This window comes from Agelaius phoeniceus, chromosome 20, assembly GCF_051311805.1.
Source record: "Agelaius phoeniceus isolate bAgePho1 chromosome 20, bAgePho1.hap1, whole genome shotgun sequence".
In the NCBI taxonomy this organism is placed as follows: domain Eukaryota; kingdom Metazoa; phylum Chordata; class Aves; order Passeriformes; family Icteridae; genus Agelaius; species Agelaius phoeniceus.
In genome coordinates, this window is record NC_135284.1 from 2,436,361 (window position 1) to 2,463,340 (window position 26,980).

A 26,980-nucleotide genomic window follows, 5' to 3' on the forward strand; every position below is an offset into this window, starting at 1 on the left:
GGAAACTCAAGATCCTCCCCAGAAGTTCCAGGCTTTACCCATTTTTCTGCTTCACCCACAAAATCCAAAGAAACACCAACCAAATGTGTGCAACTATTCCCTAAATGTAACTGCTGCATTAGGGAATTCCAGCTCCTTTCCTGAGCTGAAAAAGATGTTTCATCTTCCACATTTCTTTTCTATTTCTACAAAGATACTGATAACCTTCTTCAAAGTGACCCTCCTTCACTTCATCCTGCTTGCAACTCAGCTGGTCAAAAAAAAAATGAGCATTAATCCAGAATTGTTGGGGATCTGATAAGCCTAAAGCTTGAGCAAAACAAAATCCTGTTCAGTATAAGGACATTTCAAAGAAAAGCCATTTTATTTTAGATCTGCCATGCAGATCTGGTGCTGTGAGACTGGTGCCTGCCCTGCTCTCATCCAGAATTGATCACTGCAGAGCTTTGGGCATTCCCATCTCTAAACACACTCTCAGACCTTGAGCTGTTTGCAATTTGGCAGCTACTGTTTCTAGCCCTACTGAAAAATTCAGAGGTTTTCTTCAGTCTAATTTAAAAAAATAGTTCAAGAGAACACCGATTTTTAAATTTAGTTATCAGAAATGGACTGTAGTGCTGTGATTCTGTTCTTTGAAATATTTGGTTGACCTCAAGGTAAAATCAAACCATAATCCACTGTGAAGATAATTCACCCATAACACATTATTTTCAGCCTAATTTTGTATCATTTAGAACCCAAACCCATTGATTTTCAGGAAATCATTTGGCATTAATTATAAAGTTCCAGCCATCTAACAAAGGATTTCCTAAATACCCTGTCAGCACATGCCCCTAAAAGCCAGCATTGCTAACTGCAGAAAGAGGCTGAGTCCTCTTTAAATGTGAATTTCTGCACCACAGTGGAGTGCATTATACCTCAGAAGGACAAAGAATGCTGTGGCTGGCTGAGTGCTCCAAGGAATTCTGCAAACACTGGAGGAGCTGCACTCGCCCGGCTCCCTGGCCCTCGGAGGATGTGGTTTTTCCCAGCAAGGCTGGAATCAGGCACATGCTGCAGACAACAAAGAAGCCTTTGCTTGTTCACTTAAGCTCAGAACACATCTCTCAAACCAAAGCTGAGTCTGTTTGGCCTTTCAAGTGCTAACCTATGATTTTCTTGTTTGATTTGGCATTAGTGAGAACCAGAATCCAGCTGCTCCTGGTATTTATTTATTCTGTGATCCTTCACTTTGTTTCTTGGCCTCACAGAGCAGTTCCACAAAGGAACACACAGGACAGGCAGTGACAGTGACTGGCAGCACCTCAGTGGCACAGAGCCCCACAATAATACCCAATAATAAACCACTTTTTCAGTAAGCAGAAAGCCTAGAAAAATCCTTTTCTGTATTTATTGGCTTTCTTTTCCATTCAGCTCTGCAGTGCCTGCTCTAATGGAACATCATCTCTCTGTCACACAAGCCCTGCTCAAGTCAAAAGGAAGGAAGTGTTGAGGTGGGCAGTTACACAGCCCTGCAACAGGATGCTGCTTTCAGCACCTCCTGAAAAACACAAATACTTTCAGATTTATTTAAGTGCAGCCATTTCCAAATGCTATTTTTACAAGGGGGTTACAAGTTTTTGCCTAAAGTTACACGAAGCTTGAATATTCCAAATAGAGCTGTCCTCAGTATCCAGGAAGAGTTTATGTTGTGTCATAAATTCATGTTCAGAACTGCAAGCTAATAAAGCAGCATAGGCTTGGAAAAACTTTCCAGTTCCACTCTGTGCTGAAGTGGGAGAAAGAATTACACTGAATGGGATTAGAAAGGTGAGACAGTGCAAGCAGTGGGATATACACATTATTTTGTAAAATAATAACATAATTAAACAATCTTGATCTTCCCACCTGTTTTCTGCAATAACCTGCCTTATTTAAATCACCATTAAGAAGTTTGCATTAAAAAAGCAGCATTAAAAGTTTTTATTTTCTGCAATAACCTGCATTATTTAAAGCACTGCTTCAGCTCTTACCTGGGCAAGGTCACTCAAGGAATTCAAATGGGATGGAGAGAAGTTCAAAGGTAAATAGAGAGAAAAGGTATTTTGTGCATATTTAGTGCTTCGAAGATGACATAAACTATTTTAGTTTTTATTTTAGTAAATTAAATATTTAGTGCTTTGAAGATGACATAAACTATTTTAGTTGGTTTTTTTTTTTTTAATTTTAGTAAACTAAATATTTAGTGTTTTGAAGATGACATAAACTATTTTAGTTGTTTTTTTTATTTTAGTAAATTAAATATTTAGTGTTTTGAAGATGACATAAAAATCTGTTTTGAAGATGACATAAAAGTCTGTTCTGTGCATTGAAGATGACATAAAAACCTGTTTTGTGGCTATTTAGTGTTTGGGAGGTGACACAAACCCAGGCCAGGCCTGAAGCCATGTCCTACCTGCAGGTCCTTGACGTTGGGGAAGGGGATCCCGATGGTCACCACGGCCCTGGCGTTCTCATCACAGAAATCCAGCCCCTCACTGACCTTGCCCCTGCACACAGCCATCAGGAGAGCCCCATCTGCAAGAGCAACACTCAGCATGCCAGGAGCTCTGGGGCTCACAGGAACTGCACCAAAACCTTTGAAAGAACTAAACTTAATAATATAATATAATATAATATAATATAATATAATATAATATAACGTAATGTAACGTAACATAGTATAATATAATATAATATAATATAATATAATATAATATAATATAATATAATGTAATGTAATGTAATGTAATGTAACGTAACGTAACATAACGTAACATAGTATAATATACTATAATATAATATAATATAATATAATATAATATAATATAAAACGTAACATAACATAACATAACATAACATAACATAACATAACATTAGTATAATATAATATAATATAATATAATATAATATAATATAATATAATATAATATAATATAATACACTGCTGCAAAAGGTGAGTGGCTGTAAAAACAGAGACTCGTATGAGGGATGAGATTAACTCCACTCTGATCAATAATATTCTGATTCTGATCATCAAATAGCAAAATAATTTTAGATTTTATAATAATTATGCAAGAACAATGTGTATCTACAACAAAATGTTAAACCTTGAATTTTATTTGAAGAGGCTGCATTCATTATTTGCAATGGCTGAAAAATGTACCTTTTTCTCCTTTACATTTGATTGCATCATAGTAGGTTTTCAGCAGCTCATCAAAGTCACTCTTGGCCCCTCCCTGGGGCTCTGCAATGACTGTTTTAACATCCTCCAGGTTCCTCCACAAGCCTGTGTGCATCCAACGCTCCTTTAACTTGTCCAGCATCTGAAAACCAACAGAAAAATCCATCAGCTGCTCAAACAAAGCACACAAAGACATTTCTTTTAATGAAGTTATTATTCAGCTTTTGTCTTTGTAAATGCAAGTTTTCCTGCCATGCACAGAGCCTCAGCTGGGCAGCAATTGGGAAATAGTGGGGAGCACTTATTTTGCTAATTAGAAATAATGCAGATTTTTGAGTTGTCAAAGCAAACTCTCTAAATCTATGACAGTGGCCATTAAAGAGCATCTTGTGCTCTTCCTCAAAGTAGAGGAATGTCATCCAAAAAAATGGAAGTTATCTGTTTTTTGATTATAGGGAAGATTAGAAATAAATTCCAAATTAATTTGAAACAAGCCTTTATATCTTAAATTTCCAGAACATTTCAATACTTGAAAATTTACATGGAGAAGTTGGGGCAGGAAATATTGATGTAGGATTTATCAGCCTCCTCTGCTTCTTGAAGAGCCCCTCAGCTTTGTTACACCTCCCAAACTCTGAACTGTGCACATTTCACTCCAAGTCAGAACATGTTCAAATAAACTTGTCCTGCTTTCAATGCAAATGGTGAAAATGCTGCATTACAGAAATCAATGTTTAAAATTAGCACAGAACCTGAAGTCAGCTGGGTGGGGGTGATTTAGCAAATGCACCAAGTTCTACATTGAATTTTAGCAAGTCAGGGAGCCAAAAAGTCCCTCCTTGACCTGCACAGAGCTGCCCTTGAGAGAAGGGCAAGGCAAGAACACACCCAGGGTGCAGCAAGGAGCTCGGGGTCAGTGCACAGAACTGAACCCTTTATTTCACCCTTCTGCTGCTCACTGAGCTCTGGTGTGGCACTGACACATTCTGTGCAGCTCACAGATGAGATCCAAACTCCCAGACTCTGCAGGAAGGGCTGAGCTCTGGCTCTGCACTCCCCTCCTGAAGACTTTTCCACATTTTGCTCCAGGCTGCACAAACTGCTCCATCTGGAAGCTGCACTTGCCCTGCTCCATTCCTGCAAAAGCCACAGCATCCCTTCACTGCAGCCCACTTGTTCCCAGTGCACTCCAGCCAAGATGCCAGGACCCTGAATGGGTGATTGTTACACAAAGAATCTGTCCCCTGTCCAAATCCACAGTTTCAGTGCTACAGTGAAGCAGAACTAATGACAACTAATTGTTGGCACATTGGAGAGTTTATAGGAAACTGGTGACAAGGCCCTTTGCATTTTTCATGTCCTCAGCATTAAAGATCTGAACTCATTCTCTGACATGAAGAATTTGGATGGGTTCCTCACAAGAGGGGACAAATGCTGTTATTTCACATTCTCCCTGGTTTGTGCCAGCCTCTGCTCAGGGAATTACTCCTGCTTTACTACTGATGTGACACCATTAGCAAGCAAGCACAGAGAGAGTAAGTGCTGAGTAGCAGGAACAGTTTCCCCTCACACAGTGTGGCTGCAGAATAAATCATCTCTGCTAAATGTGGCTGTCCTCCTGTCTGTCCCCTTCCCTCCCTCTGTCATTTCCTGGCAGAAGCTGTCTGTAATCTCTTTTTCTATAAAGGCTGTAATCCTGTGACTGGGCAATGAGTGTCCATCTTGCCATCCCAGCCTGCCAGTGCAGCCTCAGTTCTTGGATGTGATGTGGGGATAATTCTGGGAAGGCAGAGCCTCAAACACATTATTACAGCTCTCAGTAGATCCATTTGTTAGCTCTAACACCATTAACTTCCCAGATTTCACTGCTGCTCCTGTGCAGTGGGGCTGCTGCAGTCCCTGCTGGGCTCCTGGCACTGCCAGCCATGCCAGGGCAGCCCTTGGGTAGAGCTCAATTTCACTTTGACATCCATGAAACCACCCAGCCTTTGACTCCCAAGGGTCCCTCCCCCCGGATTTTCTCCTCTCCTCTTGTCCCACCCATGGGATTTCTCCCCAGCACCCCTTAGGAAGTGTTTCCTCACAAAAATTCCTTAATCCCTCAACTCCACTGTATTTCTCTTGTATTTTAAAGAAGTAAAATTTATATCCAGAACTGCAAAGACAGCAGGAGAAAACCTTTATCCAAATTCTTAAGGAAAGATCTTTTCTCTTTGTGGGCTCCCCTCCCTTGGCCCAAGGTTCAGCTTTCTTGTTCCATTGACAGCAACCCCCACAACAAAAATCTGTGATTTTGATGGAAATATGGGAATTATTTATGAAATCTTTGGCAAGAATGGAACAATTCATTTAATTCACACACCAGCTATTACCTCTTCCATTAATGGAGTTTGCTAGATATGGAAACTTTCCTTGTATCCACAAAAACACAGGACCCATGGCATGGACAGACATTAAAACAACAAGAATTATGGAGCTGACTGAATACAAATAAATAAAATATAGAACACACACATGCCTCAGAAGAGCCAGGAACCAAGTGCGGGTTTCTCATAAAAAATGATTTCACTTTGGGTTGGAAAAGTGCAAATGGGAGCAAGATCTAATGCCAGGAATCACAGGAAGGAGCCATTAATGCCCCCAGTCAGGCACTCCTCTCACCCAAGGGAATAATAGCTCCTGCCCTGGAAGGCAGCCTGGGTATATTTTATTAAATCCCTTAAAAATGGCTTCTCAAATGCTTGATTAACAAATGCTCTTCCTCCAAGAGAGCAGAAAATCTTGTTAGAAAGGATCTGTCATCTCCCCCTGCACCGAGGGCTGTTCACTGGGCTGGCTTCTCCCTTCCATTCCTTGCTGCAGGTTAAGGACACCTGTCAGCTATGATCCATGAAGACCTGGGGCTCAGGGTGGAGCTCTACCCCCATCTCTGCCAGCATTCTCTTCTGAGCAGTTGTTGGAATATTCTGGAAGTTTGGGGATGGGGGGAGCTGTTTTCTCCTTCCCTCCAAGGCCAAACCCTCCCATGAGTGCCCACAAAGGAGCAGCTTTGCCCTTTTCCATTTGCTGCTTTGTTTTATACAGTGCCAAAAATCACATTAGGAGGCTCCCAGGTCACGAAGCAAACCCAGAGATTTGTTTAATGTATTTCACCCTAAGGCAAGTTGATTGTAATTTCCACCATTGGATCAAACCTGGAGTTAACTTCAGGTTGCTGGGGCTGTGCTTTTCCTGCAGGATCCATCACCTCCTGACAGGGAGTTGTGGAGTACAAAATAGCTGAGAAAAGAGGAGGTCTAACAGAAAAAATTCTGGTTTATTTAACTCTTTTCCTGCTAATTTCCTTGCATAAAATATCCCTTAAATATTTTAGCATTGATTCACATCATGAATGGGTCACACCTTGTCAGCAGAGAAAAAATGGTACCACAGAAATAATCAAAAGTGCTTGGGGAAGCAACAAAACACCCCAAAAATATCCAAGGATGCTCCAGAGCAGTGCAGGACAAAAAGGATTTGACCTAAGAAGCACCTGGCAGCAGAGTAAACCAGCTCTGACTTTACTGGGGAGTTTAAGAGTTCACAACTCTTAACTATTTAAAATAATTATCATTGCAATTGCATTGTGTCCTTGTGCACCTGTAAAACCACAATCTGTCTCATTTCCCCACATTTACACAATAACTGGAGAAAAGTTATTTCAAGGTGAACAGAACTTACAGAAATATCTTGTAACCCTTCTTAAAAATCTCCATTATACCCTAAAATAACCCCACTCCTTCAAAGTTTGCTTTTTTTGATCTTGGCTCTATGTAATGATATGAAGTTGTACTTTTCATTGTTATTCAAATATTCAGGTAGTTGGAGGGGAGAAAGGGAAGAGCCATTAGGTTTTCCTTAATAAAAATCACAGTATTGGCACCAGTGTCAGTGCAAAAAGTCTGAGCTGCCCAAGGGAGCAGCATTGATCTAAAAGCCTTTTCCCTGTGCTTGCTCCCAGGGTTTTCTTTGTGAACAAGCACTGCTCCAATCCAAGTGTGTCTCCAGTGGGCTGGAAATGTGTTTGAAGGGTCAAACAGAAGTTCCACAGGCAGGCAGGCAGCACAGAACTCCAGAGATGCCAACAGGAGCTGGGCACCAGGAGCTGGGCTGGGCACAGAGAACTTCAGGGAGAACAAGGGGGCTCTGGGCACTGGGAATGAAAGGGAGGACTGGGACACAAGGTGGAGGACTGGGACACAAGGTGGGGAACTGGGACACAGAGTGAGGGAACTGGGAGACAAAGTGGGGGAACTGGGACACAAAGTGGGGAGAAGGCAAAAGTAGACAATTAGCAGAAGTTATTTGACAGTTCCTGAACTAAAACCTTTGCCAAAACTTGGTACCAAATGACCCAGAATCCTACAGGCAGCTGAGCTCCAGGAATATTGAACTCTTCACTTTGGGGAAAAAAAGAATAATTTACAAAGAATTTACCCATGTGGGGTGACAGGAACATTAATTTATTCCATTTCCACCTTTAGTTAAAAACCAAACAAACCAACCCTAAAACAAAACCAACAACAACAACAAAAAGGGCCCTTGAGGTTAAAAGTGAACAGAAAGGAAAAAACAGAAAGGAAACAACACAAAAGTGAAGGAAGAAAGGAAACAAGAATGAAATGGGAATAAAAGATTGAAGGGACAAGAACAAACTGCCTGGGAGGATTGGTGTGAAAGGAAAATTGAGTTTCCTTCCAAAAGCAGGAGGGAAAATATTTAGGCTAAGTATCCAATAAAGTCCAATGTCCCTTACCCCAATCTCTGGAATCACCCTGGAACTATTAAAGACAGCAGCATCCAAAGCACAGCGTCCCTCAACAAGAGCAAAGCAAGAAAGCAAAGCAAGCAAAGAAACTCCAGCACATTTATCAAAATCCCCAGAATTATCCCACACTTTGAGAAGGACCAGAACAATATTCCTGCATCTCTGGGCCACAAGTCATTTACCCAACTGGCAGAAATAATTCACATTTCACCTTCTCTTCCTCTTAATCACCCCACAGACTTTTCCAAAAGGTCATTTAAATCATATTTTTCACCAAAAACAAGAGAAAAGCCTCAATTTTGCTCAACACCCAGACATTTGCACTGCTCTGGGCTGGGACTCCAGCAGCCAAGAATAACTGAGGCCATTGAATTATTTAAAGCAGTTGTTTGCACTCAATTAGATTTTCATGAAAGGTTAAGCAAGAAACTGATTCACAGCCCCTCCCCATGTTTATGGGAGGGTTTTAACACAGGAAAAGTCATTGGAATGACTGAGCCAATGCAAAATATAAACTTTTTTTTCACTAAAAAAAAAGGTATTTTAAACTTCAAATTTCATTTTCTCAGCTTCAAATTCTAACAGATTTAATTTCAAGAGAATGTGAAAATATCTGTGCCAAAATATTTCATTTTTGAAGTAAAATTTACTTTTAAAGTAGAGCTTTACATTCCCACTGTTAATAGGAAACTGGAGAGAAATATTAAACATCCATATAAATACACATGCACAGGGTAATCTCGTCTTTATGGACCAAAAATAAATTGATTTAGTGCAGAATTTGAATGGCAACAGGCCACACAAGGATGTTATTCTTACCAAGGAGAGGCTTCAGCTGCTTTCTCCTGCTCATTTCCCATTTATTGCACCAGGGGCAATGCAGAGAAGGGCTCTGAACCTGCCTGGTTCCCTGAGTACAAATTCCAGCTGAATTCCTGCCTGATTCCCCTTCCCAAAGAGCCACAGAGCCTCTGGAATGAAATGCTCCAGAAGAGCAAAACAGAAATTACTAAAAAAAATTAAATGATTAATCCAAGAGGCTGTGCAGGGACCTGGAGTCATGTCAGACATTTATTGTGATATTTTCCATTTCTCCCCCAATTCTGAGGGAAGATCACAGAGACTCTGAGTTGTCCTAACAGTGGTCAGGGAGTCTGGGCAAAAGCTCCAGCACTGTCCTATTCCAGGGGATTTGTCTCCTCATCTCTCTATTTCTCCACAGCAAAAAATGAGTTTGAAGGATAAAACTTCAAACCATGGAGGTGGGATTTGCAAGACTCCTTGGAAAAGGCTTCTTTTCAAATTGAGAAGTATCACACTTATTTTCTCCAGGAGAATTTTAAACAAACATGAAATCAACCCAAATATTTAGGACCAAGAATGGTGTACTTTAAACCATGGAGGTGGGATTTTCAAGACTCCCTGGAAAAGGCTTCTTTTCAAATTGAGAAGTATCACATTTATTTTCTCCAGGAGAATTTTAAATAAACATGAAATAAATCCAAATATTTAGGACCAAGAATGGTGTTGAGATGCCCACAGATGGTGGGAAATGTGGGGTAAAATCTGTGCTCATCCCCACAGACACTGCAGGGGAAATTTTAAAAAAAGGAAAAAATTAGAGATAAAGCTACTGTGCAAGTCAACTGAACCCTGAGCAGGGTGAAAACCTGTGCATTGTGACCAAGGTTCTGATCACCATGTGCACACTCCAGCACAATAAAAGGTGAATAATTCATCCTCATTTTCCAAGGCAAAGGATGCATCACTCGGCTCGGGGATTTGGCCGGCAGGATTTCTCTTTGGGGACAGTGACAAAGTGGTGCTCAGCAGCAGGAACCTGGAGCACTGAAGTGTGTTCCATGTGCCATAAATCAGCACTGCAGCCACAGGATGTCTCTCTGGTCCCAACATCCCATCAATTTTTCAATAACCCCCTTAAATAATGGAAAACGTGAACGGCGACAACAGTAATGAAAAATGAAATGTTTTGCACGCCAAAGAATTCAGAATAACACTGTTAATATGGTGCTTCTGCAGCTAAAGAAGCTTTTTTATAGACACTTTCTCCCCCAAAACCCAGCATGTTTGCCCCCCAAACAAGCTGGGGAGTTTTTGCTCAGGTTTTGAGCTCTGTGGCAGCTGGTTAGGAACAACCTGCTTCAAACCAGGGCTTCTTTTGTGGTTTGAAAATGAACCAAGACAATGAGTTCTGTGTTCCAGAACTGCTTGTACATCCACCCTAGGCTATCATTACACCTTCCCATCCCAGGGAGGGAAAACCCTTCATGCAAAGAGAAGAAAAATGATTTTTAAAAGGATGGTTTAAATCCTGGTCTGGAATAAACCAGAAAATGATGAAGTGGCCGTGGATGAAGTCAGCATCTCCAGTGCTGCTCTTCCCCAGCCAGAAGCCAAGCTCAGGCACCTCTGACCTCTTGGTGTTTTCAGAATAAAGGGAAAATAACCCAAGGCAGAGCTGGCACTGGGAGCCTGCCCAGGGTGCCCAAGGCTGAGCTGCCTCTGCTCCTTCCCCAAGCACACCAGGAAATGCTGCTCCTTGTGCCTCCACACATATATCAGACAATCCTATTAACTAACTCACTTAATTAATAACCTCAGTATTTCTTCCAAGTTCCCAACTCAATCCCTTCTCCCTCCTTCCATTCTGTCCCCCTAAAAAAATTACAAAGAAAGAAATGACAGACTTTTTTTGATTCTTAGGAAAATAATTTCTCACCTAATGATGAAAAATTGGAAGTAAAAGTTGAAAATGAAGTTTTTACTGCAGCACATTGCAAGAGATTTGTTTTGAAATATTTTTGCTAGAAATGAGTCCATGAGTGTGCTGTAAAATGAATCAAAGTGCAGTGAATGCTCTTTGGAATACTCCACTCACTAATTAAATGTTCTCACACAGGAGCTTGCTTACCCTACCAGAAGGTGAAACTGAGGCATGATTTTTCTCATTTTCTAAGATAAGAGTTGTTGGCTCCCAGACCTCCCAATGATGTCAAATTTCTCTGAATTTAAAACAGCCCAAGAACTCCTTTCAATACATTGAATATTCAGCTTCTTGTAGGAGCTGTTTCACTGCTGATGCAGACCATGCCCCTAAATAAATCCTTTCCAGTTATTTCCTCTCATATCTGGTGTTTTTCACACATGAAGAAGCCACATCAGGCACTGAATCTTCCCAGACATGGCAAAGGGACCAAGAACTCTGCAGGTTGCAAAGGTTCAGAACATTCATGTCAGAATAACCTGGGCAGGATAGACCTTCCTAAGAAAGGATATCATTCCCTGTTCACAGCTGCTTTCCTTCCCCTTCATTAAAACCTCCTGAGGAGAAGGACGTGTTCACTCTGTTAGTGACTATCAGGATTCCAGCATTCACAGAGGGCAAACTTCTTGCCTGTGAAAACTCATTTTCAATGCAGTTCCTACATAAATAGGAGGAAAAATATGCAAGCAGCAAGTGTTAATTACAAGGGAAATTGGAGCAGGTGTTAACGAGCTACAACAATTCAGCTTGCAGCACTTTGACAAGTCAGAGCTCAGGAGTGAGAAACAAGAAAAGATTTTTCGTTGATTTTCCTGATAGTGTCTGCTCAGGGTATTGAAATGAACAGTGCAATGAAATATTCAAGTGCCCAACTCTCAGGGTGTGAAAGTCACAGGCCAAACACTCATCTGCCAGCATGGCAGATAATTATTTCAGACACAATATCCAATAATCTGCCAGGACTGTCGCTCTGGATCGGCCTTGGTGTGACGAGCAGCAGAGCTGGGAGCTGCTCTGTGCAAAAAGCAAATGCCACAGGGCACCTGAATTATTGCACAGCCCTTGCTGCTGGCCACGGCAAGGGAAGGACTACAAGGAGCCATGAGCAGGGGGGTGTTGGTTCATTTTCTGCAGTTCAAAGAGGGCCAAGGGAGCCAAGGCACAGGTGGGGATTTCCCCTGGGCTGAGGAGAAGGTTCCAGAACAAGGAGGAACAGAGGGAAAGGGCTCAGGGCAGGGACAGCACAGAGCTCCAGCCCCAGTGCAGCTGCTGAGGCTCTGCACAGCACCAGGAGCCAGCACAGGGCATTCCTTTCATGTCACCTCACCCACAGCTCAGTCACCCAGAATATTCACCTGAGTGCCTCTCCTGCTACTTGGTTAATTCACAGAGCCAGTTAAGGATGCTGCAAACTCACACCAACAGCTTCAGAACATCAGCCACAGTGAAAAAAACCAGGATTTCCAAAGGAGGATCTTTATAGATTCTCCAATTACAGTCAACCACTGGAAAATATATTAAAATTAAAAAAAAAACCCAGAAACAAGAGAATGTTTTATCCCAGAGACTGAAAACAAAAAAAGGATAATCTTGGAATGTGCAACATCATCTCTTCCCTTGAGCTGTCTCTGACACTTGTCTGACCTCCTGAGGAGACACCACAGTTCATAAAGGCACCTGGAAACTAACTGGGAAAAAATGAACAAAAAGGATCAAAACTTCTCCTTTGCTCAGGAGCTCACAGAGCAGCACAAGAGCAGCCACAGGCAAGGGGGAGAACCTGCTCATGCAGCCACAGGCCCCCAGAGCAGCTCCTCTGAGGCCTCAGAGCATCTCCAACATTTGGATTGTCCCTAATTCCCCAGAAACCAGGAAATCACCCCATCACTGGTGTGTACATCCACGCTTGTGTCATATGAGTTAAGAAGGAAAACACATTTTGCAATTATCCAGATTGTCAGTTATCCTCTCCAAAGATACAATTTTTATCTCGGCCTGCTGTTGGTAACCAAGCAGTGGGGAAAAAACAACCACAAAAATAACAAAACTCACCCAACTCAAGGTCAAAACATTCCAAATGCAAACCTTCTACTAAATCCTTAGAGTTCAGAGAACTTTAGGGAGCCAACACCTCAGTGATTGCTCTGCAGAGCCCAGCACTGTGAGTTTGCTGCAGTTGCCAGGGTGTGAACTGCCAGCTCCAGCTGCAAATTTCATTTGGCACAGCTGGATTGAACTGGTGACATTAAAGATAAATATTAAATACCTGGTTATACAAAAACTCTCATTGCAGTTATTTCTGTATGGAGTTAATCATCCCTTCTGCTCCTGTTTTTTCCTATTTGAAGCAATTTCTCAACAGTGCCTAAAGCAGAGCAGTGGTGAGGGAATGGTTAAAATCTTCCCTCTCACCCAGGGATTTTTACAGACATTTCTATGCCCAAGTCAATGGGAAAAGCAAACTGTAGATAGAGTTCAGGAATCACATGAAGATTTACAGAGCTCTTGGAGCTCTCAGAAGGCACCTCAGATAATTGTATTTTTGGATGACTGTGAGAGCCCCAATAGCTAGACAGTTTATATGACTAATATTGAAATGATGGAAAATAGAGAATTAAACTGAAAGTAGATACTGTATATGATTAATGGGAACAAAACCCCCCATAAAACATAAAGAAGCTGAGATAAAGTTCAAAAAGAAAACTACCACTGCAGGGCAAGAGCAAAAAACAAGCAATGAAGAAATAATATGGACAAGTAAAATGAAATTCTATCTACATTTATTAGGTGCAAATGTTGAAATGAATAATTTGGGAGCCATTAGAATTCAGCTTTTTTTAGAGCTCATTTTCCCCAAATCATGGCCCAGCAGACAGAAATCACTTCCCTAAAGATTCCCAGCAGAGGAAGGACAAAGGACACTGGCAAGAGTCTTTCCTTCCAAAGGGAAATAAAAGCCCAAAGGGTCCCTGTGGTGCCAGAGCCCCCAGATCTCCTGGCATTTGAGGGGCACTGCTCAGCCCAGAGGGCCAGGACAGAGCCAGGTGCCCTCAGGGGGTGTTCAGTGCCCCCTCCCTCCCCTGCTCTCCTCTAGGCCCCAGTTTGGGGCACAAAGGTGCCAGGACCCTGTCACTAAAGCCCTGCAGTTTGGGCTCTCTGTCACAGCTCCCCTGAGCAGGCTGGCTCAGACAAACGAGGCTCTGGAGAAGAGGAAACCTCTCCCTTGGGAGCAGAAGGAAATGCTGGCCAGAAAGTGAGCATCATGATTAATTCACAATTAGTTTGTAACTGACTCCTGAAATGCCAAACTGTCCAAAGGCAGCTTCCTTCCCATGCCAGGGGTGCTGGGCATGAGCTGCAGGGAAAACAGCTAAAATTGGGTGGCACCTTGAGACATTCTTGTTTCCTGAAGCATTTCAAGGCTGTAACTGTGTCAATTACATTCTCTACCACTAAAATTATGCAGAAAGGCAATGCTGATGTAACTTGAAAGAAGCAATTTCTGTCATAAGTGACACAAACAGATCCTTACACCCTGCAAATATTTACACACAGGAGTAAATCTCTTCTTCAAAGCCCTCCTAGAGCTGGCAGCAGGAAGATCAAGGAGATTATTACTCCTGCTGATGAAGAATTTATCCCTGCATGCACTACAGAAATACACCCAACAGAAAAAGTTCAGCATTTTGATGGAATTCAGTAGATAATTCCTCAGAGCCCCATCTGTGGTGCAAAGAACTATTTTCCTATTTAATTTCAAGTTCACCTTTTAACTGCACGAACCTAATGGTTTCCAATTATTCCTCTGTACATAACACAAGCAAAAAGAGGCTGTGGAATGTTTCTGTCTTATCTGGATATTGTCATTTTACTGTCTCAAACTTCTAAAAACAAGCTTTTGGCTGGGGAGGAAATCAGCCAGCATCAGACCTAGTGGGGAAACCCTGCACTTGCTCAATGTCTGTGGCTCTTACACAGTTCCAGATGTTCAGAACATTAATAATGCACTAACTCAAAACCTCTTTTTGAAACTTTAGAATGTGCAAATTGCATTAAAACCTCTTTGCCCTCATTAATGGTATTGTTACAATCCCAGTACTCTGGAAAATGTTTTTTGGCATTTGTTTAACTTTGTGATATTGCCATTTACTCATTTTAACAGCCAGTGTTCAAATCTTAATGCTTCTAATAGGCTGGGCTAAACAGACTACCATCCTTTGGAAATTTATTGAAGTAATTTATTAAATAAGTAAAAGTTGTCTGAAAGCAGCATTGCTTTGTTTTATTGATGGCAGGAAAAATGGGTTTCTTATAATTTATTTACAAACCCACGTTTCAGGAAAGTTTTAGAAATGAAAATATTGTCTTTTCAGAGTTCTATTCATTACTGAAACACCTCTTGAAAACAAGAACTTCTACCAATGTCCTGTATCTCAATAAGAAAAGGCTCAGTGTGAAATGAAGAGGAGCCAGACATGAGAATTAATCATGAAATGATCTCCTCCCTCAGCCTGCCATTCCTGAGGGTGCCACATTTCCCTCAGGCCAGCTTTAAATCCACGTGGACACAGCCAGAGCTTCAACTGAGCTCCCTCCCGTTGGCTCCAAATCCTTGCCCTGAACCTGAACGTTCTCAGTCTGTTGAAAGCAGCTCCCCACTGCTCAGAGTTAATTAATATTGTTAATTCCTGCCTGTCTGGAGCTGTGGGAGGGTGCCAAGAAAGGTTTGTCAGCACAAGGGCAAACAACACCTGCCTGAGAGCCCTGTGCAGGTTTGGTGGACACCTGACACAGGGACAGAGCCAAGCAACCAGGAGAGCAGCTCCAGCCCAAGGGATTTGCTGTCACCCCAAACAGAAAACAGCAGCCAACATCTTCCCAGGGAGCAGGAAAATGGGGTGAGGCTGCCAGAGCCTCAGCTCTCAACCAGCAGCTCCTGAAGTTCCCAGACAAAAACTCCCCTGGGAAATTCAGTGTTTATTTCTGCAAGTGGCAAAAGCTGCTGTGTGCCATCACTATAACCTGACCCAAAATTCTCAAGGAAAACAGCCAGTGCAGTGCAGCATGAATCATTTATATGCTAATTTATGCTAATTGTGCCACTATTCCATAGTCACGGAATAGTTTGGGTTGCAAGGAACCTTTGAATGGGATCCAGTCCAACCTTTGAATGGGATCCAGTCCAGTCCAAACCTGCAAGGAGCTCAGGTTTTCAAGCAGAGAATTGTTACCAGTTCCTAAGTTTTCCTGTTGAAAACATTCATTCCAACCCTTTCCAACTCCAGCTGTACAAATGCTGCTTCCAAGTGATGCCTCCTCAATTAGCAGATCCAAATGAACCAACAATGCCTCAGAGAACACAACAAACCAACATTAACATCATCCTCCAAAGCTGCTTTTGTTAAAAAAAACCAAACCCTACTAAGAAAGGTCAGTTAATTCATCATGATGGATCATCACTACAATTTATAAGCATTAGCATTTTTCTCCTTGCTGCCTAGGCTGACTCTGATATGACACATATTGAATGAATCATCCAAGCTGCAGGCACCAGGCAAGATATATCTTAATGCAGACAGGTTGGCCACATGAGCCCTAATGGGCCTTATCTTAATCTTGTTTAAAAGCATCTTAGATTTCTGGGCAATCTTTTCACCTTCTGATATTCTCTTTTATAGAGTGTTTTTTGCAGGAGTTGCTACTGATTTTCACATAAATGTATTTTTGCTGCATAGTATCACCAGTTTTAGGAGCCTTAAAAATGATGGAGCTTTGGAATTTTGTGAATGTTAAGATCAAGCTGATTTTTTACAAAAGTCAAAATGTGCCACAACTCCAAGAATGGCATTAAAAATTTCCATGAACCATCACAGCTGTTCATAAGAGACACCTATCAAATCTGGGTATGTACAGCTCATGGGCTGTTTGCCCATCCATATATTTTCCTCCACTGCATTAACTCCATATATTTTAAACAGCCACTTTTCAATTAAAATATATTTACTCAAATACCTGATTAAGATAAAGGGAAATTTCTCTACTATTGTTTTTCTTCCCCATTCACATTGCAGGTAGTAATTCCAAACTGAAATCCAATGTACATACCCAACTAAATTCCAGCTCCATCAAATCACCTGAATAGAAAATACTTAAAATTCAAAGCATTGTCCTCAGCCTTCCAGACAGGAAAAAAAACCCTTTATTTGTCACCTATTCCAAAGTTGAAGCTTCAATTCATAAAACAGATTGAGCCATCAAAAAATCTGCTTAAATCATAATAGTGAGGTCCATGACCATGTGTATTAATCAGATCTTGACAGCCTTGAAAAATTCCTTTGAAGGCTGCAGCTTTTTAAAGAGAGGCAGCAATCTCCTGTGAAAATCACTTTTGAAATGCAAATCTTCTTGATGATGATGAAAGAAAGAATACTTTGTTTTCCCTGTATGAATGTGCTTACATTATTCTGTATTTTCAACATATTAATCTCAGCCTTAAAGGCAACCCAATCCCGAATAAAAGCAGTAGGAAGAAAAAGGGCATCCATAGAGAAATATTGGCAATGTGATTTTAAAATATCATCCTTCAATTGTCTGCAATTTCTATTTGTCAATCTGTGCTGGGCTCAGGGAGTGCTGCTCCAAGGAACAGAACACTCAGCGTGTGCAGGGTGACCTTTCAGGGAGGCACAGGGGCAGGGGGAAGGTTCCAGAGCTGGCCAGCAATTGTTTTCCTCCTTTCTTAAATGTCATTACAAAGTCTCTGTGTACTTGCAATTCACATGATATTCTCATCAAAACTTTCATAAATATTTGTCAGGTCTGGATATGGAAGATCAAGCCTCCAACAGGACACACTCAGCAAGATAATGCTGGAAACTGGAAGATGCTCCAGTCAAATTCTTAAATAAATTGGAGATTTCTTGTAAGATCATTTCCTTTGCATGCAAGTGCAGGGTTTTGTGAGGTTAAATAAATTTATGGTCAGTAATCTGTTTTTTTCAGGGGCTGCCATTACCTGGTCTGATGTGGTCACCTAATGGTTACTGTCAGGAATTGCACTTAAAGACATCCAGGCAAGAAACAACCCTCCCTCTGCAGCCTGCCAGTTCAATGATAAAAGATGAAGGGATTGCAAAAAAAGAATAAATAGCTTTTATTTCATTTTGTTAAATATTCTCTGCTTAGGAGCCTTAGGGATGAGTGGAAACATCTGAAATTCTATTTCCAATATGCTGGTGTTTTTAATCATTTGTAGGATTTTTTTGAGAGGTCTTTGTGTTTTGTCTGTTAAGATGATTTTTAAAAATCATAAATATTCATTTAAAAATTAAAAAGTCACACCCTTGCAAGCAGTACAGGAAAAATGAGTATGAATTACAGAATTATCTTGCAAGTTTATATTCCTGCTCCTGACCATAAACAACAGGAGCAACAAATAGAGAATAAAGCAGAACTACTGGGAGATCCAGATTAACCATAATTAGATAACTGTTGTCAGTGAAATTAGATATTACATAGTTTGAAATGGAGAAATTTGATTCCTTTCAGCCAATGTCAGTGAGCAATTCCCCTGACTAAAGAAAAATACACTCCAATCTCCAATGCAGTGAAATGGAACAAGAAACAAGTGGAGGAGAAATTACCTGGATGAATTCTGCACTCTGATAGCACAGAAAGAACATGCAAAGACATTGCTGCTGCTGAGTTGTACAGAAAGTATCATTTCATGATGTGATTTTTAATTTTTGTGTTAATAAACAATTTCTAAACCTTCAGGGAAACAACATAAGGAAAATGTATGGATCTGGCTGGTTATATTGGTAATGCTAATTGAAATGATTGTCCGTGTTAATAAGTGCATCTGTTGAGAAAAACCAAAGATGTTTGCTCATGAAAACAAACCTGAAAGCCAAGAATTAAATGTAATAACACAGGGGGATTGTATTGTTATTTGATAAACATTTCTGTTATTGATGCATAAAGCAGAAAAGCACCCAGTGCAGTTTCAAAGTGTGTGTGGTTTGAGGGGAAGAACTGCAATTCAGATTTCTGTTGCAGTGTGATTTCCTGCTTCACCTGTCCCAACCCCTCAGCTGTGCCAACCTCTCCTTTCCCCTCTGCCCTCCTGCCAGAGCTGCCCATCAATCTTAACATCCCAGCAGGGTCATGGTGTGCTTGGCAGGAGTTCCAAAGGTGCCCTCAGGGCTGGGCTCATTGGCCTGTCCCAGTGTCATTGTCCCCTGAGCCTTCCCCTCCTCACACCTGGTTGGTGCTCACCTGTCCCTTCCCCTCCCTCTGTCCCTTCCCCTCATCTGTCCCTTCCCCTCCCCCTGTCCCTTCCCCCTGTCCCTTCCCCTCCCCCTGTCCCTTCCCCTCCCCCTGTCCCTTCCCCTCCCCCTGTCCCTTCCCCTCCCCCTGTCCCCAGGTTTAAAAGCAGACAGGACCATGGGGTCTGGATTCTGCTGGGAGCTGTTACCACATTCAGAGTCTGTCTTATCCTGGAATAAACTCTGGATTAAAACTCTACAATAGAATCCTCTCCTTTCTCTTCACTGTCACCTGAACCTTTTCCATCAAAGGTAAACTGAGTTCCTGCTGTGCCTGGATTTGTTCTGAGTGCCCAGCTGCAGCACCCAGCAGGCCAAAGGCATCTCTGGGGTGAAACCACAGCTGCCACCTTTGGTCCAGCAGTGAGGGTCAGACAGGACCAGGCATGACACACCCAGAAATATTGGGATTAATATTCCATAGATTTCCTTACCTTATAGGATGGCAAAAAGCACAAAATTCCTTGGCCAAGTGTCTGACAGACTGACAGCAGCAGGGCTCCCACCTCATCCTGGAACTCGAAGGTCTCGCTGTGCTGGAAGGTGGCGCACAGCTCCCGCCCGCTGGGGCCGCTGCCCACCGTGCCAACCCACACCTGGGGGCACAGGGACAAGGTTCACTCTGAGCCAGCCTGGACACACCACAGCAGGACCAAGAATCAAATTTAAGTGTGAAAAAAAGGTGCTGGAAGGTCGCACACAGCTCCTGCCCACCGTGCCAACCCACACCTGGGGGCACAGGGACAAGCTCAATCCCAAACCAGCCTGGACACACCACAGCAGGACCAAGAATGAAATTTAAGTGTGAAAGAAATGTTCCTTAAATTCATTTTGGTGCTTGAAGTTCAGTAATTGATACTGCTAACAGCCATCTCACATAGCACGAGAACTTTTCCAGGGAAATGTGTTTAAAAATTGCCTCTTAATTCATTTAAAAGTGTAATTTTCCATTGCATTAAGCCAAGCAAGAGTCTGGGCCTTTCTTTTAACTGACAGAATGGGTTTGCCATCACTTTTATTTGGTTTTTGTCCCATGGGCAGCATCAGAGCTCAGGAGAGGGAGCAGCCGTGCCCAGCTTACCTGGGAATTCCGGATAACGTGATTCGCCTCCAGCTGAATGGAAAACTTCACCCCAAGCTCTGAGGAGAAGGAATCCATGGGAGAGAGCGTGCCTGATGTCAGAACAATTGTCCTAACTTCATTTAAGTCAGAAAACGCCTAGGTGGGAGAAAGAAAGCAAGAATTTCGAGAATCAGCACAATCCCTTTCAGATCTGCTGTCTATTTGTTATCACTCAGAATATTTGATCTTTTCTTCACACTCAGCTCACCACAGCAGGGTTCAAGCACCAGAAATTCAGCATGTGGACAAGGGTTTTCTGCCTTGAACTCTTTTTGTGTTTGGGCCTCGGGAAGAAGGAACTTTCATCTGCATCATCACGTTGGTCTTCAGTCATCCAGGTGTAAGTTTGTTGTAGAGCAACCCTGTAATCATCTGCAAACCTACACAGAGACAGAAATATCAGTAAAAACCACAATTAAGCCATCAAATTGTGAGCATTCAGCTGATACATGTTAGGCCTGACCTGCTGTTCTCTTTGAAGAGGCAGGAAAGGACCATGAACAGGCCTTTGAGCATGATCTGAGCTGCAGGGCTCACAACTGGCACCTCAATAATTTCCTCTCTCCCATGCATAGACACTTTTTCTTCTTTTTCCAGGACAGCAACAAGATGTTTCTGCAAGAGGCAAATTCCATATAACAACATTCTAAGGGTCTCCTCAAAACCAAAGTTAATAGAGATACAAGACTGTCAGCTCACTGCTTTAAAATTCATTTAAAATACTTCTAAAGTCAGAGGGAAAGGGGCAAAGAAGGACCAAGGGAAAGGGAACAATACTTTCCATTTTTAACAATGCTTTTAACATCACTGGCTTACACAGAAAGGAGGGATAAACTTGAAAACAGGGTAAAAACATTTCAACACTCAATAAAAATGCAGCTGGATAGAACAGGCAAAATGGCTCAATTCAAATAACTGTATGTGAGCAATTGTACCCTTCAAAACATTGATTCTCCCCAAATTCCAGTAGCTCGAGTGGATTACTCCTGGTTTTCTTCAGGAATCATTTTCAGACAACTTTTCAAGACCTGTTTCCATTTCACTTCTGTGCATTTGAAGATGTTTAACACCACCAATATGATGCATGGTGCTGCTCATTTATACAGCACCCAACCTTACCTGTAAAATGGGAAAAGTAATGCCAGTTATTCCCATTTGGTACAAGAAGTTGAGCATTTCCTTGCCACTCCACACCTTACAGGCACTTTCATAGGCTCTCTCCACCAGCTGCCCAGAGCTCTCCTGCAGCCAGCTGAAAGAGAGCAAAAGCAGAAATCATTGCAGCATTGATTTTAGAGATTTAGAGACACTTTGCACGTACAAAGCAAACCTCAAAAATTGCACCAGACTCCTAAGATGATGATAAATGTTTCACTGCAGGTAAGGGGAGAGATTCTGCTTTTCTTTTATGCCTGTTTTTTACTGTTGAACTCCCATGGAACTGCTTTGGGTGCAGCTCATTGAAATGAGAAGAAAATTTCTTCCCACATGTTTATACTTCATATAATAGCTAATAAAGAAAAGGAATTAAAATGTAATTTCCTCTTATGATATGTCAGGCTCATTCAAGCAAGACTTCTGCTGCCTATCTAAGGCCACTCATCACTGCTCCAGTTGCTGCAGGTTGGTTTCTCATCCCTGTCAACTGCTGCCTTTCCAATTAAGAGCAAATCCTGAGGCATGAAATGAGCACTTTTCCTATTTACACATGGAAAGGAAAGTGGGGCAGGACAGAGTGCCCATCTCCAGCTACCCACAGGTACTGGCACTGCTGCACCTCCAAGCACAATGACAATTGTGATACAGTGCAAAATGTGAGTGAGTGCTGAAAGCACCAGCTAAACATGGAGAACATCTCATACACACAGGTACTGGCACTGCTGCACCTCCAAGCACAATGACAATTGTGATACAGTGCAAAATGTGAGTGAGTGCTGAAAGCACCAGCTAAACATGGAGAACATCTCATCTGTGGCAGAGCTGCCATTGGCTCTGAGTGAGCACATCCTCCTTCATCCCTGCAGGACCCTGGCCCTGCCTAGAAAAGCAGCTCCCTGCTCCCCTCCCAGGAAGGCTGGAGCTGTCTGCTCCATCAGGAGGCATCTAAAGGACAGCTGGCAGTGCTGCAAGAGCTCCAAGGGTTCACTGCAAAGCCAGCTCATCATTAGCAACTCAGGAGCAAGGCTCTGGGACTGTTTCAGTTCTACATTTCCTGCCCTGTCACCACAAATCATCTGATCCATGGAACAATTAAAATATAACTTCCCTTCTGCCAGGTTAAATGCAAACAAAACCCACCAATACTGCCACAACAATCAGTTCTTTGGCTATAATTTGCTTTAGCTCATTAAGGAATGGTGATCACTAAGACTAAGGCCCCAATTCCTCAAATGGAACATCAAAAAGACCTGGAATTGAAATTAGGACAAGGCCCCTGTGACAGGAACTAAACACATTTACAGTGGATAAAACACTTCAGGAAATGTAAAGTATTTCCCTGTTATGAACTTCAAACACCATCACATACTTTTGAAATAATAAATGCAAATACAAACTTAACACAACGGCCAAATATCACCAAAAACCACCCTAAATTCTCAAATAAATTCCATCTAACATTAAAGCATTCACTTGCAAAGCCTGTTAAATTCTTTTTAGAGCTAAGCAGGAAGCATAAATAAAATTAGCTTGATTCCCAGAAAGGTTATCTCTGCTTTTGAAGTGAAAATTGCTGTATGCAGTATTTCCAGGAAAAGAAGGAATGGATGTTGCACTCATGCCTTCAATTCCAGGAAGAGAATTTGCTGCTTCTCCCACCACCAGCAAATGGCCCTGTGTTCACAGCATCTTGCACTGAGCACAGGGCCCAGCCCTGCAGAGCCTGCCCGGCCCCTCCAGGGCCCAGCTGCAAATTCCTCCCAAAGGTCACTGCAGCCCCCTGGCACCCAGCCCATCCCTAAGTGCTTTTGGGAAGAAGGGCCCAGGATCTTTAGAAGTGAAATAAGATTTTTTTCTAGCTCCCCATGCATTTGGCAAAGCCATGTGACTGTGCAGGTGCATTTTACCTGTTCCTGGCTATTTACACCCAGTCTGCTGCTTTCCAGCAAGTGCTTTTCATGCTGCTGGCAGATTTGCCAAGACAATCAACCTCAGTTTTCCTGATAAGGTTAAAAAGCTCGAGGCAATCAAATCTTCAGCCATGCTGTTCTTATCTTTTACTAAAGTTTAACATTTGAAATATCCAAGGTAGGAGAATTGGCTTCTGCCAAGCAGAAAAGTCCCTTGTCTGTGTGTGGCACAAACATTAACTCAGAGCAGAGAGTGAGGATGGGGAGTGAACTCCTCCTGTGCTGAGCTGCAGCAAAGTGAAGATTCTGCACACACTGGAGCAGAACTCAGTTAACTGCAAAGCCACCTGCAGCATTATTCACTTTTTTCTGCTGACTTTGATCCTTCTCCTTCCCCCAAAAGACTTTGCCCTGGACCTCTTGTTTCTTCCTGGGCTTCTGTCCATTTGCTTTTGTTACATCCCCTCTCACAATGTTCAACTTATGCTCAGCTCTTCCCCTTCCAGGAAGTTGTTTCCTAGGGAAAACAAGAGGCATGACTGGCAAATCCACTTTCAACTAGGAAGAATTCAATCTGATTCCAAGAACAGATTCCAAATACTTTCTGTCCAAGGCTCTGAAAGCATTCTATAAACATGAACTGATTAGTTCTTTGATAAAATAATGCTATTATTATTAGTTAAATATGCAAATGTGTGACATACAAAAATTCATCTTAGGAAAATTTTCATACTGAGCATTATAAACCAGGAGTCTAAAAAAGCCCCATAAAGAGCAGCACATCATTCAAGAGCACAAGACTTTTCAGAAGAGAATTTCAATGTTTCCATGTGAGACCAGCAGTTCTTTTAATAGATCAAACCCAGTGGATTCCTCAAATGAACATAAATCACACAACTGCATAGCTCTAAGTGTACCTTTGCTGCATTTTATCTGATGTGACAGAGTAACTTATACCATCCAATCTAAAAGCAATTTGATAAATATTAAGTGATAGAAAGCAATAAAAAGTTGCCTTACTTGATCAAGGAGCAGCACACAGCTCGGAGGGGCTCGTGGTGCCTCTGCCTGATGCTGTTGCTGACCATGAAGTCGAGCTCCTCGCGGGCAGCTCGCAGCTGCCTCTCGCTGACGCCGTAGCTCACGGACTCCCGAGCGCAGTCCTCGATGTTGTGGGCTTCATCCAAAATCACTACTTGGTCTTTTAGGTTAATGTCCATCTGAAAACCAGAATTATTGTCTAGTGAAACAGAGTGAAAGACATGAGAAACAGCAACTCACAGGAGCCTGTTAAGAAAGGGATATTCTGCAGCATAGCACAAATGAAGCTTTTCAGGTTTTGAATCCATTTTCATAACCTAGAAAAATATCCAAGGGGGTAAAAACCCCAGGAGTTATTTTATAGATATTATTTTGGACATGAATGGCATCTCAGCTGACCATAGAAACAAAACATTCAGTGGGTAATTTCTTTTGAATTCTTCTTTTTAACTTCTTGCCACTGCTCCCCAGAATACTCACGCTGTCCCGGATCTGCGGGTCCAGGAGGTAATTGTAGGGACAGAAGACGATGTCTGCCCCCACCAGGAGCTCCCTGGCTGCAAAGTAGGGACAGGCCCGGAGCTTCCTGCCCAGCCTCAGCAGGTCCTCGATGTCCCAGGCCTGGGCCAGCCCCGGGGCAGGCTGCAGGGCTGGCTGCTCACTGAGCTTGTGAACTCCGTGGTAAAAAGAGCAGGACTTGCCCTGGAAGCAAAGGAGTGCAGAGACTCAGTGGGTACAAGAAATAATGAAAACCAAGCAGGTTAAATCTTCCAAAGTTCCATGCATTTGGCTGTTTCTCAGAAACGTTTCTAACAGCTGCTCTTTATGCCAGACAATAACACCTCATGGCATGTAAATCCATGTTTCTAAAATGTACATCAATAAAGGACACTTCTTTCTTCTTCATTTATAAACCCAGAGATAATTTAAGTCTTATTACACCATTAACCTGGCAGTCATAAATTTTATTCCTGCCATCATAAGTTTTTACAGTGTATCAACATTTTCTAACAATTAATACTTAATTTTAATGCCACCAGGTGGTATTTACCCAATATAATATAAAGAAGTAAAATATTGGTATATATTGGTATTTAACCAATATAATCTAAAGAAGTAAAAAATGTTACTCATTCCATGTTAAATCTGACTTTGTTTAATGAATGCTCATTGTCTCAAATCAAATCACTCACATGTTTTCCTTCCAGCAATTCTACACACATTTCACTCCTGTTGCTACTGTGGGACACCACAGGGTGAATGCAGGTGTAGTCCCTGCTGGAAAGGATTGTCATGGGCACACAGGAATACGCTGTCCTCTTCAGCTCCCTGCTGATCTGGCTGATTTGCTTGTGTGTTCGTGTCCCAAAATAAATTTTGGGAACACACAACCGATCTCCATTTTCTTTCTTCTTTGTGTGACTGGGATCTTTACCAGGGTCTTTCCCAGAAGCACAGGAACACTCAGTGCAAGGGCCAGGAGGCTGCAAACCAAGACATCAAAATGATGCACAGAATCCCACTGGGGATGAATGTGCTGAATCTGCTGATGGTCTGGGGAGTGCCCTCTGGGATGACTGGTTCAGTCACCAGGGCTGCCCAGCAAGCTGCAACAGTTCTAAAATGTTAAAGCACCACATCCTTGCACCTGGAAATCTCTAAAAGAAAAAAACCTTCCAGCAATCACAATTTTATCATAACCCAATCAGAAAGAATTATTAATCCAGTGAGATATTTACACACATAATAATGCAAATAAAAATTCTCACATTGAAGCTCCAGCTCAGGACACTCCTGTTACAGAGCAAGAGTCCAAAACCTTCAATGAAGAAAACTTGGAACAGACACTCAAATTAAAATATTTTTTTTCCTTAAAGCAAGCAGAACTGCAGACAGTTCAGGAACTCTGTGTGCAGATAAAACAGACTGCACCACACTCTCTCCATTAGAAACACGTTTGCTGTGCCATTCTGCCAAAGGCCATTGAGTAACCAGGGGAATAAAGGAAGCACAGGGAATAATTCTAAACAGAACCTAATCCTGAAAAATATTTGTTAAAAGCCATTTTTGTTCTGCCACCAGAACATTAAATACTGGAACAACTGACATGAAATTGTCATCATGAATGTGAAGAGCCACACAGGAAACAAGGAACTCAAATGTAACCATGAAATTGTTATCATGAATGTGAAGAGCCACACGGGAAACAAGGAACTCAAATGTAACCATGAAATTGTCATCATGAATGTGAAGAGCCACACAGGAAACAAGGAACTCAAATGTAACCATGTCCAAACACAGCTCTCATGGAAACCAGAGCTCTCCAGAGGCAGGGGGCAGTGCAGGTACCAACATGCAGCTGCCCACTGCAGCACTCCTCCCTGCCTTTAACGGGACCAGTGGGATTATCCATGAGAAACAAAGGCTGAGTCGTGCTGTGTGTTACACCCCAATTGTGGGATCGAGCTGTCCTCAGCTCCCACGGCAAGGAAAAGCAAGTTGGTGTCCCCTCAGCCCCACTCAGCCTTGTCTGCCATTAAATATTCCAGTCATGACAGAAAGCATGGAAATGCAACCCCCTGAGCTGCCACTCACCGGGATAAAAGGTTCCCTGATGTGCCAAACAA

At 42.2% G+C, this 26,980-nt stretch overlaps 1 protein-coding gene across 5 annotated transcripts in view; it reads right to left on the bottom strand.

Annotated features, from left to right (window-relative positions):
- Positions 1-26,980, bottom strand: part of BRIP1 (BRCA1 interacting DNA helicase 1) — a 53,713-nt gene that overhangs the window by 19,383 nt on the left and 7,350 nt on the right. For all 5 annotated transcript variants that reach the window (XR_013184865.1, XM_077188731.1, XM_077188730.1 and 2 more), the window contains 10 exons: positions 25,547-25,837; positions 24,834-25,055; positions 24,333-24,532; positions 21,364-21,496; positions 20,708-20,859; positions 20,453-20,624; positions 20,203-20,340; positions 19,556-19,717; positions 3,185-3,344; positions 2,435-2,556 (listed from right to left, as the gene is read on the bottom strand). Coding sequence is in view for 4 of the 5 variants with exons in the window: in XM_077188731.1 (XP_077044846.1) it covers positions 2,435-2,556; positions 3,185-3,344; positions 19,556-19,717; positions 20,203-20,340; positions 20,453-20,624; positions 20,708-20,859; positions 21,364-21,496; positions 24,333-24,532; positions 24,834-25,055; positions 25,547-25,837 (1,752 nt within the window). In the remaining variant the exon portion in view is untranslated. The remainder of the gene's footprint in view (positions 1-2,434; positions 2,557-3,184; positions 3,345-19,555; positions 19,718-20,202; positions 20,341-20,452; positions 20,625-20,707; positions 20,860-21,363; positions 21,497-24,332; positions 24,533-24,833; positions 25,056-25,546; positions 25,838-26,980) is intronic.